This window comes from Ranitomeya imitator, chromosome 1 (assembly GCF_032444005.1).
Source record: "Ranitomeya imitator isolate aRanImi1 chromosome 1, aRanImi1.pri, whole genome shotgun sequence".
In the NCBI taxonomy this organism is placed as follows: Eukaryota; Metazoa; Chordata; class Amphibia; order Anura; family Dendrobatidae; genus Ranitomeya; species Ranitomeya imitator.
In genome coordinates, this window is record NC_091282.1 from 547896656 (window position 1) to 547912412 (window position 15757).

Here is a 15757-nt window from a genome sequence, read left to right on the forward strand (position 1 = left end):
TGTGGTTCTCCACAATTACATTATGGATAAGGAGCGACCCAACATTGAACTGGATGAACCAGTTGCAAACCCATTGCCAGATTACCAGCATCACCCGCTGCGGACAACTGTTGAAGTTGGCCACATGCGTGACCAATTTGCTGCCTTTTTTGATTCTGATATTGGATGTGTGGCATGGCAGGACAATATTGTGTAAAATGTCCTGTTGGGTTTGGGTCTGTGCCAGTTATGTTTTAAATGTTACTAATATTTGTTGTTAATAAACTATGTGTTTTGTTATCTTGATCGTGTCTCCTATGTATTTCCTCTACAAACCACTTAGGTAGTTAGTGGTAAGGTTGTTGACGTCATTGCATCCTGATTCTGTTCTGCAGTATCTATTGGACACAGACTGAAGAGACGATGGCTATTTACAAAACAGATCTATACTCATCAAGTCAGGTGTCAGAAATAATGAATTCATGATGCACAAATAACAGCCTCATGAATTCACTATTTCTGACACATGTCCAGGTGAGTATAGATATGCCTTGTATGACCTCCATCGTTCCTTCACTTTGTGTGAAATAGATTACGTACACAGAAGAGAAAATGGAGGTTATACAAGGCAGTTTTTTAGTCACCAGGTCAGGTGTCATAACTAATGAGTTTTTGGACACATGACCTGTTGAGTATAGTTCTGCTTTGTATTACCACCATTTTCTCTTCAGTCTACAACACAAAGTCACAGAGTAAGCAGAAGGAAGAGATTATGGAGAAAATACAAGTATTATTTTTTGGGGCCTCCTCATATCTCTATACCAAACACACACAAAGCTGCAGTGTTGTACTCCTGAGAGTTTCTCTCATCACACACAGTTGTGTGATCACGGCCAAGGTCACTGCTGCATCACACTGCATTGCAATACATGCAAAATGCATTTCGGACCCGAGTCGGGGCATTGTCCCAGCCATCCCACATCGCTTTGGCCACCTCATTCCATAGCCGCCGGATAGTCACGTTGTCCGAGTGCTGCGGAACTCGGGTGTCCCACAACGGGACTCGCTCATGGACCAGGGAGATAAGGAGGTCATTTTCAATGAGGTCTTCATCTCGTTCTGGAACCTAAAAAATAAATAAAGACATTAATGTTGAATACATTAACATAAGGAAAAGAAAGAAAACAGACAGAAAACTGACATGAATATTGAAAGTCAAGAAACAAAAGGAGTCAAGAAGAAAAAGGGAAAGAAAGAGGAAATTAAAGAAATGAACATCCAATAGTAAAGTGAGGATACAATAAACAGTCAGCCACATATACGTACACGTTGCCACCTTGCCACCCTACCTTGACCTCGCTGCTCCTGCTCAGCCTCTGCCGCAGTGGAAGAAGTGCTCTAAAAAAGGAAAACAAATTGTCATATGTGTAGATGTGACAGTGAATACTTACCAATCTGAGGAGGTGAGTACTCACTTCACTGACATGTTCGGCCCAGGCCGTTGCTCCTCAGAAGAAGAAGATGACATTCTGATGCATGCAGAAAGAAAGAAATGGCAGAAATTGGGACATATAGAGACAGAAAATAGAAAATAAAGACATTGGCTAGGATATACTCACATTAATTTGTAATGCGCTGCAGAATATGTTGGCGCTATATAAATGAAATTATTATTATTGTTCAGAGTGTAGATTCGTTCCTGTGTCTGATCTGCTGCATCTGGAAAGCCTCTCTGTCTGCTGAGTGGTGACCTGCCAATGTCCACTCCCTCCCTTTATCAGTTTGTATGTGGGGGGTGCTAATCAGTGTCTAGACATGTTTTCCTGTGGTGCAACACATGCATTCACAAACGCAAGCAAACGCATGTGCTTGCGAACGCATGCGTTTACATAACAGCAATGCATTTTTGTATCGCATTCCTTCCGCTAACAACTGCATACGTTTCTAGGCGGCAAATTGACGCCTCTAAAATTACGACATGTAGCGTTTACCGCGCTAAACCGCAGACGACGAAATGACACATGTGTCGTCAAACGCGGCAAAACGCAACCGATCGCAGACACATGCGTCCCTAATGTTAAAGATAGGAATACACGACGCATGCGGATAATTGCGGAAGAAACGCTGCGGACACAACCGCAAATGTGAAACCAGCCTTAGAAAACAGGACAAAATGGTTAAAATTAACATTTTGTTTATTTTGTCCAATGCTAGCTTTTGACCGAATTCTGTTAATGTAATCAGTCCCCAAATTTCACAATACATTACAAACTGCTTATTTTATTAAATAAACCAGCTGGACTCTGATAATGTTGATCTTATGGGTATGTGCACACGTTGCGGATTCTCTGCGGATCCGCAGCGTTTTTTGCAGTGCAGAAACGCTGCAGATCCGCAATTGATTTACAGTACAATGTAAATCAATGAGAAAAAAAAATGCTGTGCACACTTTGCGGAAAATCCGCTGCGGAAACGCTGCGTTAAACCGAAGTAGCATGTCACTTCTTTTTTGTGAATCTGCAGCGTTTTTGTACCCATTCCATTATAGAGAGCTGCAGGGGTAAAAAATGCAGCAAATCCGCAAGAAAACCGCAGCAAGCAAAAACGCACAAAAAACGTGACAAATCCGCAGGTGCGTTTTCTGCCAGGGGAGGCAGAAACCGCACCAGAAATTCCTAAGTCTAATCCGCAACGTGTGCACATAGCCTAATATCTATGGTACTGACAGATGTAAAGTAACTATATCACGCTACCTGTATACTACAGTGCTTAATCTTAATAAAGTGGTGGGATCAGAAGTCATCAAGTTTCTCATGGTCATTTCCTCCTTGTATGTGCCTGTATAAAAAGTCATATTATGGGCTACGTCAATGTATTTATTTGCCTCCCTTATAATGATATTGGCCTGAACAGGGACATGTCATCTGTCCAGCTGATGCGTGCTTTCATTGGAACGTTCCTTTTTATAGCAAACAATAGGAGAATAAATATTTTTATTATGCATGCAAGAGGTTGTCCAAATTCAGCAGGCTCCAGGGAAAAGAAAGGAAGTACTACTTTACACAATGGGTGGTGGATTTAAAAAATAGACTTCCTGGAAAGATGATACACTGGAAAATGCACGAAAAGGGTGTCTGGGGTTAGCAAAATGAAACTTTGCATACTTTTATTTTTTTTATTTATTTTTTTAAATTGTGAGATTGATTACAAGTCAGGACTACTGTTATATAAATTCGTAACATTTTCTACCCCTAATAGTAGAAATTCTTTGTTTTCTAGCTTATAATACAAATTAATTGGCATTTAAATTTTTTTATTTGACTTGTTTTAATTTTTGTCACATTCTGATATAAAAATTAAATGATGATGCAAGTATGTTAAATAAAGCTTTATAGCCTAGAGATTATACCGAACCATTGCTGATATGTACTTGGTCAACAGCAAAGTTCTGTGTCATGTAAATTCTACTATGTTTTTATTTTTTTTTAAAAGGCAATATATGGCAAGAAGACCTTCTCCTGATTGTCCATTGTCACAAGGCTGGGTACAACCATGACTTTACCCATTTGGCCACAGATTGTGACCCTTTGTCTGCTGATTGTGGGAGAATTCAGTATTTATAAGACTACTTTTTTTAGTTTTGGTGAACCGCTGCACCGTAACAATGGTGGACTGTGTGTCACGTTCCTACCCTTACAGTCACCAATCCCGTTGATGTATTGTAATGTGTATTATGTCATGCATCTTTGTATATATTGTGTCATGTGAATTGTGTTGTAATGGCAAACCCTCTCCTGGTGTGTCCTCACCCATCCCCTGCAGACTGTGAGCCCTCGCGGGCAGGGTCCTCCATCCTTCTGTACCTGTTAGTGCCTTGTTTATTGCTCATGTTTATTGTATTTGTCTATATTTGCTCCTTTTCGCATGTAAAGCGCCATGGAATAAATGGCGCTATAAAAATGTATAATAATAATAATGTACAGTGTGTAGTATTACTATAAGTAATGAATAGTGTAGGATGTATAATGTAAGGCATAGTGTATAAGATAGATAGCATAGTTGACTGTAGCTTAGGTAGTGACATTAGGGTAAGATAGTTAATGTTTGGGGCCAGCCCATCATGGGAAGTGCCAATGTTAGACCAAGTGACTGATTCCTGTAATTAGGGAGTTTGAATTTGGATTCCTAAGTGAGTAGTGCTGTCAAAGCGGTGATCCTTAGGAAAAGAAGACTTAAGGCCAGGGATAGCTAGATCCTGAGGAAAAGTGACTAACTTGTCATAGTGGCTTTCTGTAAAAGGATCTCTCTGTGTAGAGGACACTGAGTCATGACCCCCCCCCCCCCCCCCAGCTTGCAATACTGAGGGTAATGGGCGTAAACAGAACTGAGTTAGTGGGACTAGTGGGGGGTCCCAAGCGGTAGATCCAAGACATCAGTAGTAGAAGAAATAGGAGATAGAACTGTTGAGTAGAGAGACTTGCTGATCAGGACTGTGGTGTTCAGGCTCAGTTGTTGCGACATAGGATGAAAGAGTGTGCCCTGGAGTAGAACTACAGAGGAAAGATACGGTGTGCGAGAAAATGCTTTATGCCATAGATGAAACAACCATATGACTTTGTGCCCACTATCTCTTGTATATAGCCTTTGACAAGTTATCGTGCAGACTTTTTTTTTTTTAATGACTGTGTCCTTTTACCCCTTAGACCTCAGTCCAGAGCCTCTCACCTAGCCAAATCAGTTCTCATGCTTTGCACTGACGAGGGCCAATAGTCCAAAACACCATGTCTGAAAATTTAGATACTGATTTGGCTTTTATCCTAAGTCATATTACAAGACTCGTTAACCCCTTCCCGACCTGTGACGCCACGTAGGCGTCATGAAAGTCGGTGCCAATCCGACCTGTGATGCCTATGTGGGGTCATGAAGGGATCGCGTCCCTGCAGATCGGGTGACAGGGTTAACTCCGATTTCACCCGATCTGCAGGGACAGGGGGAGTGGTACTTCAGCCCAGGGTGGGGTAGCTTCACCCCCCTGTGGCTACGATCGCTCTGATTGGCTGTTCAAAGTGAAACTGCCACTCAGAGCGATTTGTAATATTTCACCTATGAAAACTGGTGAAATATTACAATCCAGCCATGGCCGATGCTGCAATATCATCGGTCATGGCTGGAAACCCTGATCTGCCCCCCCCGACACCGATCTCCTCCCCAGTCCTCCGTCATGTGCTCCGCTCCCCTCCGTCATCCTGTCGGCTCCCCCGTCCTCCTGTCGGCTCCCCCCGTGCTCCGATCCCACCCCCTTGCTCCGATCCCCCCGTGCTCTGATCTCCCCCCCTCATACTTACCGAGCCTCCCGGTGTCCATCCGTCTTCTCTATGGGTGCCACCATCTTCCAAAATGGCGGGCGCATGCGCAGTGCGCCCGCCGAATGTGCCGGCCGGCACATTTTGATTACTGTGATAAAACCTATCACAGTGATCAAAATTAAAAAAAATAGTAAATGAACCCCCCCTTTATCACCCCCATAGGTAAAGACAATAATAAAATTAAGAAAATATATATATTTTTTCCCCACTAGGGTTAGGGTTAGAATTAGGCTTAGGGCTAGAGTTAGAACTAGGGTTAGGGTTAGAATTAGGCTATGTGCACACGGTGCAGATTTGGCTGCGGATCATCAGCAGATTGGCCGCGGATCCAAAGCGGATTGGCCTCGGATCCTCAGCGGATTGGCCGCTGCAAATTCATAGCAGTTTTCCATCAGGTTTACAGTACCATGTAAACCTATGGAAAACCAAATCCGCTGTGCCCATGGTGCGGAAAATACAGCGTGGAAACGCTGCATTGTATTTTCCGCAGCATGTCAATTCTTTGGGTGGATTCTGCAGCGTTTTACACCTGTTCCTCAATAGGAATCTGCAGGTGAAATTCGCACAAAAAAACACTGGAAATCCGCTGTATATCCACAGGTAAATCACTGTGCCTTTTACCTGTGGATTTTTCAAAAATCGTGTGGAAAAATCTCACACGAATCCGCAATGTGGACACATAGCCTTAGGGTTAGGGTTGGCATTAGGGCTAGGGTTGGAAATAGGGTTAAGATTAGGCTTGTGGTTAGGGTTAGGGTTAGGGGTGTGTTGGGGTTAAAGTTGTGGTTAGGGTTGGCATTAGGGTTAGGGTTGGGATTAGGGTTGGGGTTAGGATTAGGGTTGAGAATGGGGTTACGGGTGTGTTGGGGTTAGGGTTGTGGTTAGGGGTGTGTTGGGGTTAGGGTTGTGATTAGGGTTATGGCTACAGTTGGGATTAGGGATAGGGGTGTGTTGGGGTTAGTGTTGGCGTTAGAATTGAGGGGTTTCCACTGTTTAGGCACATCAGGGGTCTTCAAACGCAACATGGCGCCACCATTGATTCCAGCCAATCTTGCGTTCAAAAAGTCAAATGGTGCTCCCTCCCTTCTGAGCCCTGACGTGCACACAAACAGTTGTTTATCCCCACATATGGGGTACCAGCATACTCAGGACAAACTGGGCAACAACTATTGGGGTCCAATTTCTCCTGTTATCCTTGCAAAAATAAAAATTTGCTTGCTAAAACATAATTTATGAGGAAAGAAAAATGATTTTTTATTTTCACGGCTCTGCGTTATAAACTTCTGTGAAGCACTTGAGGGTTCAAAGTGCTCACCACACATCTAGATAAGTTCCTTGGGGGGTATAGTTTCCAAAATGGGGTCACTTGTTGGGGTTTTCTACTGTTTAGGCACCTCAGGGGCTCTGCAAACGCAACGTGATGTCCGCAGACCATTCCATCAAAGTCTGCATTTCAAAACGTCACTACTTCCCTTCCGAGCCCCGACGTGTGTCCAATCAGTGGTTTACCCCAACATATGGGGTATCAGCGTACTCAGGACAAACTGAGCAACAAATTTTGGGGTCCACTTCTTTTGTTACCCTTGTGAAAATAAAAAATTGCTTACTAAAACATAATTTTTGAAGAAAGAAAAATTATTTTTTATTTTCACGGCTCTGCGTTGTAAACTTCTGTGAAGCACTTGGGGGTTCAAAGTGCTCACCACACATCTACATAAGTTCCTTGGGGGGTCTAGTTTCCAAAATGGGGTCATTTGTGGGGGTTTTCTATTGTTTAGGCACATCTGGGGCTCTGCAAACGTAACATGATGCCCGCAGACCATTCCATCAAAGTCTGCATTCCAAAACATCACTACTTCCCTTCCGACCTCTGACGTGTGCCCAAATTGTGGTTCCACCCCACATACGGAGTATCAGTGTACTCAGGACAAACTGGACAATAACCTTTGGGATCCAATTTCTCCTGTTGCTCTTGTGAAAATAAAAAATTGCAGGCTAAATAATAATTGTTGAGGAAAGAAAAATGATTTTTTTATTTTTCCGACTCTGCGTTATAAACATCTGTGAAGCAATTGGGGGTTTAAAGTGGTCACCGCACATCTAGATTAGTTCCATGGGAGGTCACATATGGGGGAGCTCCAATGTTTAGGCACACAGGGGCTCTCCAAACGTGACATGGTGTCCGCTAACGATTGGAGCAAATGTTTCATTCAAGAAGTCAAATGGCGCTCCTTCCCTTCCGAGCCCTGCCGTGTGCCCAAACAGTGGTTTACCCCCACATGTGAGGTGTCGGTGTACTCAGAAGAAATTGCCCAACACATTTTAGGATCCATTTTATCATGTTGCCCATGTGAAAATGAAAAAATTGAGGCTAAAAGAAATTTTTTGTGAAAAAAAAGTACTTTTTCATTTTTACGGATCAATTTGTGAAGCACCTGGGGGTTCAAAGTGCTCACTATGCATCCAGATAAGTTCCTTGGGGGGTCTAGTTTCTAAAATGGGGTCACTTGTGGGGGAGGTCCAATCTTTAAGTAAACAGGGGCTCTCCAAACACGACATGGTGTCCGCTAACGATTGGAGCTAATTTTTCATTCAAAAGTCAAATGGCACTCCTTCCCTTCTGAGTCCTGTCGTGTGCCCAAACAGTGGTTTGTGACCACATATGAGGTATCGGTGTACTCAGAAGAAATTGCCCAACACATTTTAGGATCCATTTTATCATGTTGCCCATGTGAAAATGAAAAAATTGAGGCTAAAAGAAATTTTTTGTGAAAAAAAAAAAGTACTTTTTCATTTTTACGGATCAATTTGTGAAGCACCTGGGGGTTCAAAGTCCTCACTATGCATCTAGATAGACTCCTTGGGGGTCTAGTTTCCAAAATGGGGTCACTTGTGGGGGAGCTCCAATGTTTAGGCACACAGAGGCTCTCCAAATGCGACATGAGTCCGCTAAAGATTGGAGCCAAGTTTTCATTGAAAAAGTCAAATGGCGCTCCTTCCCTTCTGAGCCCTGTCGTGCACCCAAACAGTGGTTCCCCTCCACATATGGGGTATCGGCGTACTCAGGACAAATTGTACAATAGCTTTTGTGGTCCAGTTTCTGTTTTTACCTTTGGAAAAATAAAAAAATTGTTGCTAAAAATCATTTTTGTGACTAAAAAGTTAAATGTTCATTTTTTCCTTCCATGTTGCTTCTGCTGATGTGAAGCACCTAAAGGGTTAATAAACTTTTTGAATGTGGTTTTGAGCACCTTGAGGGGTGCAGTTTTTAGAATGGTGTCACTTTTGGGTATTTTCAGCCATATAGACCCCTCAAGCTAACTTCAAATGTGAGGTGGTGCCTAAAAAAAATGGTTTTGTAAATTTCGTTGTAAAAATGAGAAATCGCTGGTCAAATTTTAACCCTTATAACTTCCTACCAAAAAAATGTTGTTTCCAAAATTGTGCTGATGTAAAGTAGACATGTGGGTAATGTTATTTATTAACTATTTTGTGTCACATAACTCTCTCGTTTAACAGAATAAAAATTCAAAATTTGAAAATTGCAAAATTTTCACAATTTTACCCAAATTTCCATTTTTTTCACAAATAAACGCAAAAATTATCGACCTAAATTTACCACTAACATGAAGCCCAATATGTCACGAAAAAACAATCTCAGAACCGCTAGGATCCGTTTAAGCGTTCCTGAGTTATCTCATAGAGGGACACTGGTCAGAATTGCAAAAATGGCCAGGTCATTAAGGTCAAAATAGGCTGGGTCATGAAGGGGTTAAAGGGTTGATTGTGACTTGTAGGATCGCTACTTCCAACATTTGGTGCTATAGAGTTCAAGTTCTCTTTTTCTCTGAAGAGGCAATTTGCATATTACATTTCCCAGAGGAGAATTGTATGGCAAATAAGCCTCCTTACCTTGACAAGCCAGAGCTGGTATGTCACTCACAACAAGGAGAAACCTTACCCTTAGACCTCAGTCCAGAGCCTCTCACCTAGTGAAATCAGTTCTCATGCTTTGCACTGACGAGGGCCAACAGCCCAAAACACCGTTTCTGCAAATTAAGATACAGATTTGGCTTTTATCCTAAGTCATATTGCAAGACTCGTTAAAGGGTTGATTGTGACTTGTAGGATCTCTACTTCCAGCAGGTGGCGTTATAGAGTTCAAGTCCTCTTTTTCTCTGAGGAGGCAATTTGCATATCTCCTTTATTAAACTGTGGAATCTATGGTGCTGGCTAGCACACACCACTGGCTATCTGCAGCCTGCACGGGTGTAAGGCCCTCACAGTACACGTCCACACACCCAGACAAGACCCACACTTTCATTAAGCACGCCGGGGTGTAAAGGAGACTAGTGCTTTGTCTGCAGCTACCGCTCCGTGCCGCGCTACAGCACTTTTTCCTGCTGTGTTCTATGTTTTTTGGCTTGCATATTGTGTGGCCCATACACCTTTTGTGATGCAAATGTTTAATATCTGGTTTCTATTGGGAAACATCCAGATTGGAACCCACATTTATGTCTGGATATAAGTCAGTTGAGCCATCCAAATGTTTAGCATACCTAATTTTATGAGTCAAGCTACAGAAAATAGAATGTATCTTGGAAGCAAGTTTATATTTCTGTTGTGGAATATCTATCAGTCTCCTCTTCATGAAACATTACTTAGTATTGGAATGCAGACACTGGAAGTGCCACATACATTCTGAGCCATTTTGCTACATATTGATACCTAAGCCCAATAGACTCCTTTCTGTAAATTTGCTTTGTGGCTTCTTTATAAGTAATACCAGGTAACGGTTTTGCATTTGTTATGTAAACATCTTCGGCAAGAATAACTGCATTAAAATATAAATCATAAAGCTGTGTCTAACCTAATACGGGTCTTTGGTATGTATTTCAAATGTTGTTACCACATGTTAACTTCAAAGTCTTCTGCTGTTATAACAGGAAATATTTTTTTTTCTGGAATATTCTAGCAGATTCCCCTACACCTAGTAAATATTTTCTTATGTCAAATTCTTTAGGTTGAATGTCAGCTTTTCATATTTTTCCATGTTTTTTGCACACAATTATTCTATGAAGTTTTAAGTCTTTAAACAGGTATAAACAATAAAACAAAGTAAGATAAAGAAAACCCCATAGAACATGCAAAAAGATAATATTTGTGTTTTATTTATAGAATTGTTGAAAACGTGAGTGTATGGTTATAGAGGTTCTTGTTGTTAATAAATACCATTTATGCGATCAGTTATTTTAAGCAGCGGTGACCGAAACCAAATGTTTAGTACTCAGGGGTCAATAGCAAAAATGTATTTTGACATTTTTCGAGGTTTTTTTGTAATCCTCTTTTTTTGCCATTTTCTTTTCTTACATTAACCCCTTAACAACTGCACCTTTTAACAGCTGTAGTTAAGGGTACTTAATTAACGGCGCTGTGGAAAAAGTGTATAGCAATCGTCCCCCGATACTAACCAGTGTCTCCTGGTGTCCCTGGATACTCCTACTTCCCTCTATGGCCACTGGCGTCTTCTTCCGGTAAGAAAATGGCAGGCGCATGCGCAGCGCGCCCACCGAGATCTGCCGGACGGCACCCAGCCACAACAGGAAGATTTTTCCTATTGGTTCATTTTGTTCACTGTGATAGATCCTATCACAGTGATCAAAATAAAAAAAATAGTAAATAACACCCCCTTATCACCCCCTTAGGGAAAAATAATAAAATAAAGAAAATATATTTATTTCCATTTTCCCATTAGGGTTAGAGTTGGGCTAAAGTCAGGGTTAGGGTTGGGGCTAAAATTAGGGTTGGGGCTAAAATTAGGGTTTGGGTTAAAGTTGGGATTAGGGTTTGGGTTAGGGTTGGGATTAGGGTTATGGTTGGGATTAGAGGTAGGGTTGGGATTAGGGTTAGGTTTGTGGTTAGGGTTATGGTTAGGGTTGGGATTAAGGTTAGGGGTGTTTTGGGATTAGGGTTGGGATTAGGGTTAGGGGTGTGTTGGGGTTAGGATTGTGATTAGGGTTATGGCTAGGGTTGGAATTAAGGGTGTGTTGGGGTTATCTTTGGAGTTAGAATTGAGGGGTTTCCACTGTTTAGGTACATCAGGGGGTCCCCAAACGCGACATGGCACCACCATTGATTCCAGCTAATTTTGCGTTCAAAAAGTCAAATGGTGCTCCCTCCCTTCTGAGCTCTGCCGTACGCCCAAACAGTGGTCTCCCTACATATGGGGCATCAGCGTACTCAGGACAAACTGCACAACAACTTTTATGGTCCAATTTCTCCTGTTACCCTTGTGAAAGTAAAAATTTTGGAGTGAAAAGATCATTATTGTGGAAAAAGTATGATTTTTTTTATTTTCACGGCTCTGCGTTATAAACTTCTGTGAAGCACTTGGGGGTTCAAAGTGCTCACCACACATCTAGATAAGTTCCTTAAGGGGTCTAGTTTCCGAAATGGTGTCACTTGTGGGGGCTTTCCACTGTTTAGGTACATCAGGGGCTCTCCAAATGCGACATGGTGTCTGATCTCAATTCCATCCAATTCTGCATTGAAAAAGTCAAATGGCGCTCCTTTCCTTCCGAGCTCTGCCGCGCACCTAAACAGTGGTTTACCCCCACATATAGGGTATCAGCGTATTCCGGACAAATTGCACAACAACTTTGGGCATCTAATTTCTCCTGTTACCCTTGTAAAAATAAAAATTAGGGGGAGAAAAATCATTTTGTGGAAAAAATACAATTTTTTATTTTTATGACTCTACGTTATAAACTTCTGTGAAGTGCTTGGGGGTTCAAAGTGCTCACCTCACCACACATCTAGATAAGTTCCTAAAGGGGTCTAGTTTCCAAAATGGTGTCACTTGTGGGGGGGGTTTCCATTGTTTAGACACATCAGGGGCTCTCCAAACGCGACATGGTGTTTGATCTCAATTCCAGCCAATTCTGCATTGAAAAAGTCAAACGGCACTCCTTCTCTTCCAAGCTCTACCGTGTGCACAAACAGTGGTTTACACCCACATATGGGGTATCAGCGTATTCAGGAGAAATTGCACAATGAATTTTGTGGTTCATTTTCACTTTTTACACTTGTGAAAATAAAAAAAACGGTTCTGAAGTAAAATGTTTGTTAAAAAAAAGTAAAATGTTCCTGTGAAGCATGTAAAGGGTTAATAAAATTCTTGAATGTAGTTTTGAGCACCTTGAGGGCGCTGGTCAAATTTTAACCCTTATAACAAAAAAAATATTGTTTCCAAAATTGTAAAGTAGACATGTGGGAAATGTTACTTATTATGTATTTTGTATGACATACCTCTCTGATTTAAGGCATAAAAATTCAAAGTTTGAAAATTGTAAAATTTAAAAAATTTTCGCCATATTTTCATTTTTTTCATAAATAAACGCAAGTGATATGGAATAAATTTCACCACTAATATGAAGTATAATATGTCACGAGAAAAACAGTCTCAGAATCAGCGGGATCCGTTAAAGCGTTCCAGAGTTATAACCTCATAAAGTGACAGTGGTCAGAATTGCAAAAATTGGCCTGGTCATTAAGCTGTAAATTGGCTCCTTCACTGAGGGGTTAACACTCCACTCTAGCAACAACTTTTCCATTGAACTTAGATTGTACTGATGAAGAAAATCTGTTATTTGCTCCAAAGAAATGAGCTAAGGACCTTGTAAAAGTCCCTCAGCTCTTCTGATTCTGCCGCTCTTTTCCATTTGTGCTGCTTTGCTCCATTGGAGAGATATTCACATTTGTTGCTCTTATAGCACAATGTGTAAAATCTCTGCTTGGAGTGTAACTGGCCATTTCTTCAGAAATTTCTCTGAGGGCATACGCTTTCACCCCTAACTTCCAGATGCTGTCAAGGACAGCTCGCCAATGTTTGAGACTGCTAGATCAGCTGCCCAGCTGTGACTGGCAATATCTAAAAGGGAGGAGCGAAAATGCACATACCCAGAGAAGACACTAAATAAATGCCTAGTTGCACTGCAAGGAGGCTTATTCGCCGTGCAATGCTCCTCTGGGAAATTAAATATGCAAATTGCCTCTTCTGAAAAAAAGAGGACTTAACTCTATAGCGCTACCTGTTGGAAGTAGCGATCCTACAAGTCACAATCAACCCTTTAACGAGTCGTGCTATATGACTTAGGATAAAAGCCAAATCAGTATCTCAATTCGCAGGAGCATTGCACGGCGAATAAGCCTCCTTACCTTGACAAGCCAGCTGGTATGTCATTCTCCATAAGGAGAAACATTACCCCTTAGACCCCAGTCCAGAGCCTCTCACCTAGCCAAATCAGTTCTCATACTTCGCACTGACGAGGGCCAACAGCCCGAAACACCATGTCTGCGAATTGAGATACCGATTTGGCTTTTATCCTAAGTCATATTGCACGACTCGTTAAAGGGTTGATTGTGAATTGTAGGATCGCTACTTACAACAGGTGGCGCTATAGAGTTAAGTTTGTTTTTTTTCAGAAGAGGCAATTTGCATATTTAGTTGCACTGCAAGCAGTGATTTTGCAAATTGTGCTCCAAAAGAAATAAATGTGAATATCTCTGCAATGGAGCGACACAGCATAAAATGGGAAATAGTGGCATAATCAAGGGAACTCAGGGATTTTTACAAGGTGTTTCGCTCCTTTTTTTTTAGCAAGTTACAAATTCACATTAGATCAAAGTAGACCAGCAAACTTTTATTCGTTACTTGAACCAATGATTCTCCAATGATTAGCCTCAAACGCATCACAGACTTCATTTGCCAATATTTAATTTTTTCATCCTTTAATGCAGCAATTGCTGATCATTGGCTGAAAAAATCCAAGACGTCTCACCAGTGTTTTGAACCATTATGAATGATTGTTTCCCCAAACCAGTCAGTGATGGTTTTTGTTGTGTTTGAAATTGGCAGCATTATATATCAGTGTTATTTAACTTGTATTTACTCTAAGTTGGATTCTTCATGATCCCTAGATACATCGTATGCCTTGCTCTTCAAGTGATTTTTGTAGGATGACGCCTTGGGAAACTAGCAAAGTTGGCAATTTTATATTGAGAGATTTTAGGCATGCCTAAACACTTTTCCAGCCTTGTGTCAAGTGAAAGTTCCAGTGTTCACAAACATGCCTTGAAGACCAGACTTTGGTGATTGTTACACCCGGTCCGGTTCCTGTACCTTCGCGGGGTCCCTGCCGGGACTCCCGCTCTGTGCCAGCTCCACGCTGTCTGAACGGGACCTCTGCTTCTCCTCCCTTCTCTGCTCCCTGGCGTGCAGCCAGCAGGTCCTCGCACTGTATGCTTAGGTCACACGCGCTCGCTCTCGGTCTCTTAAAGAGACCGTGCATTTTCCAAAAGGTGCTTCTGACCAATGGCGTGTGAATGATTGCTATTTCTAGTCCCTCCACCATTGGGAGGGTGCAGGAGCAACAAGTATCCTTAGTTGCTAACTTCCTGTTCCTGCTAGCATGTGATTCTGTTCTGAAGTCTCTGTCAGTGCTTAGCTTACACTGTTTGTCTCCACAGACTATCTGCTACCCGTTACCTGGCTTTTCTGGACGATCTCCAACCTCCTTACTCCAGTTCCGTCTTGTCCCGCCATTCAGTCACCTGAACCTCAGGACAATGTCGGTACCACTGGAACCAGCATCTACACGTACTCATGGTATCCACTGGTTAGCTCTACGTCACCTGCTAACCCTGTTTGTCCATCTGTCCCGCTGGGACAGCTACCACGAGTCCGGGGTCTAACTGGAGGTAGCACCCGTGTCCCCCAGGTATCCCATTCCGACCCTGATCGATGGGTCTTACTAAGGGTGTCTAGGGCTCATGTAGTCATGCCCCTTCAGAGCCCCCCGGACCGCGGTCCAGCGGTTCCACGTTCTATTACAATAAAAGCGAATGTGAACTTTACCACCTGTGCCTCCGTTTCCATTCGTTACAGTGATAAAGACTTAACTTAAGGTACCGTCACACTCAGCAACTTTGCAAAGAGAACGACAACAATCCGTGATGTTGCAGCGTCCTGGATAGCGATCTCGTTGTGTTTGACACGCAGCAGCGATCTGGATCCCGCTGTGCCATTGCTGGCTGGAGCTAGAAGTCCAGAACTTTATTTCATCACCAGGTCGGCGTGTATCGTCATGCTTGACATCAAAAGCAATGACGCCAGCAACGAGCATAGGGCCCCTAGATGTGTGTCGGTTCGGTACACTCCGGCTGTTTGACATGGAGCTAACAACCAGCGAGAACGAGAAGTGAGTCGCCGTTACGTCACTGGATCGGTCCTGCATCGTTCTGGAGTTGCTGTGTTTGACGTCTCTACAGCGACCTAAACAGCGACGCTCCAGCGATCTAGCATTGTCTATATCGCTGCAGCGTCGCTGAGTGTGACGGTACCTTTAGTCTAA

The 15757-nt window shown here is 42.4% G+C and overlaps 1 protein-coding gene across 2 annotated transcripts in view; it reads left to right on the plus strand.

Moving 5' to 3' along the window:
- GTPBP3 (GTP binding protein 3, mitochondrial) overlaps nt 1–15259 on the plus strand; it is a 223619-nt gene extending 208360 nt beyond the window's left edge. Inside the window, exon 12 of one of the 2 annotated variants that reach the window (XM_069767688.1) lies at nt 14874–15165. In XM_069767688.1, the coding sequence (XP_069623789.1) occupies nt 14874–15098 (225 nt within the window). In that variant the 3' untranslated portion in view covers nt 15099–15165. Of the gene's footprint in view, nt 1–14873 lie in introns of both variants that reach the window. The other variant, XM_069767687.1, reaches the window with a different exon arrangement.
- The last annotated feature ends 498 nt before the right edge of the window (nt 15260–15757 follow it).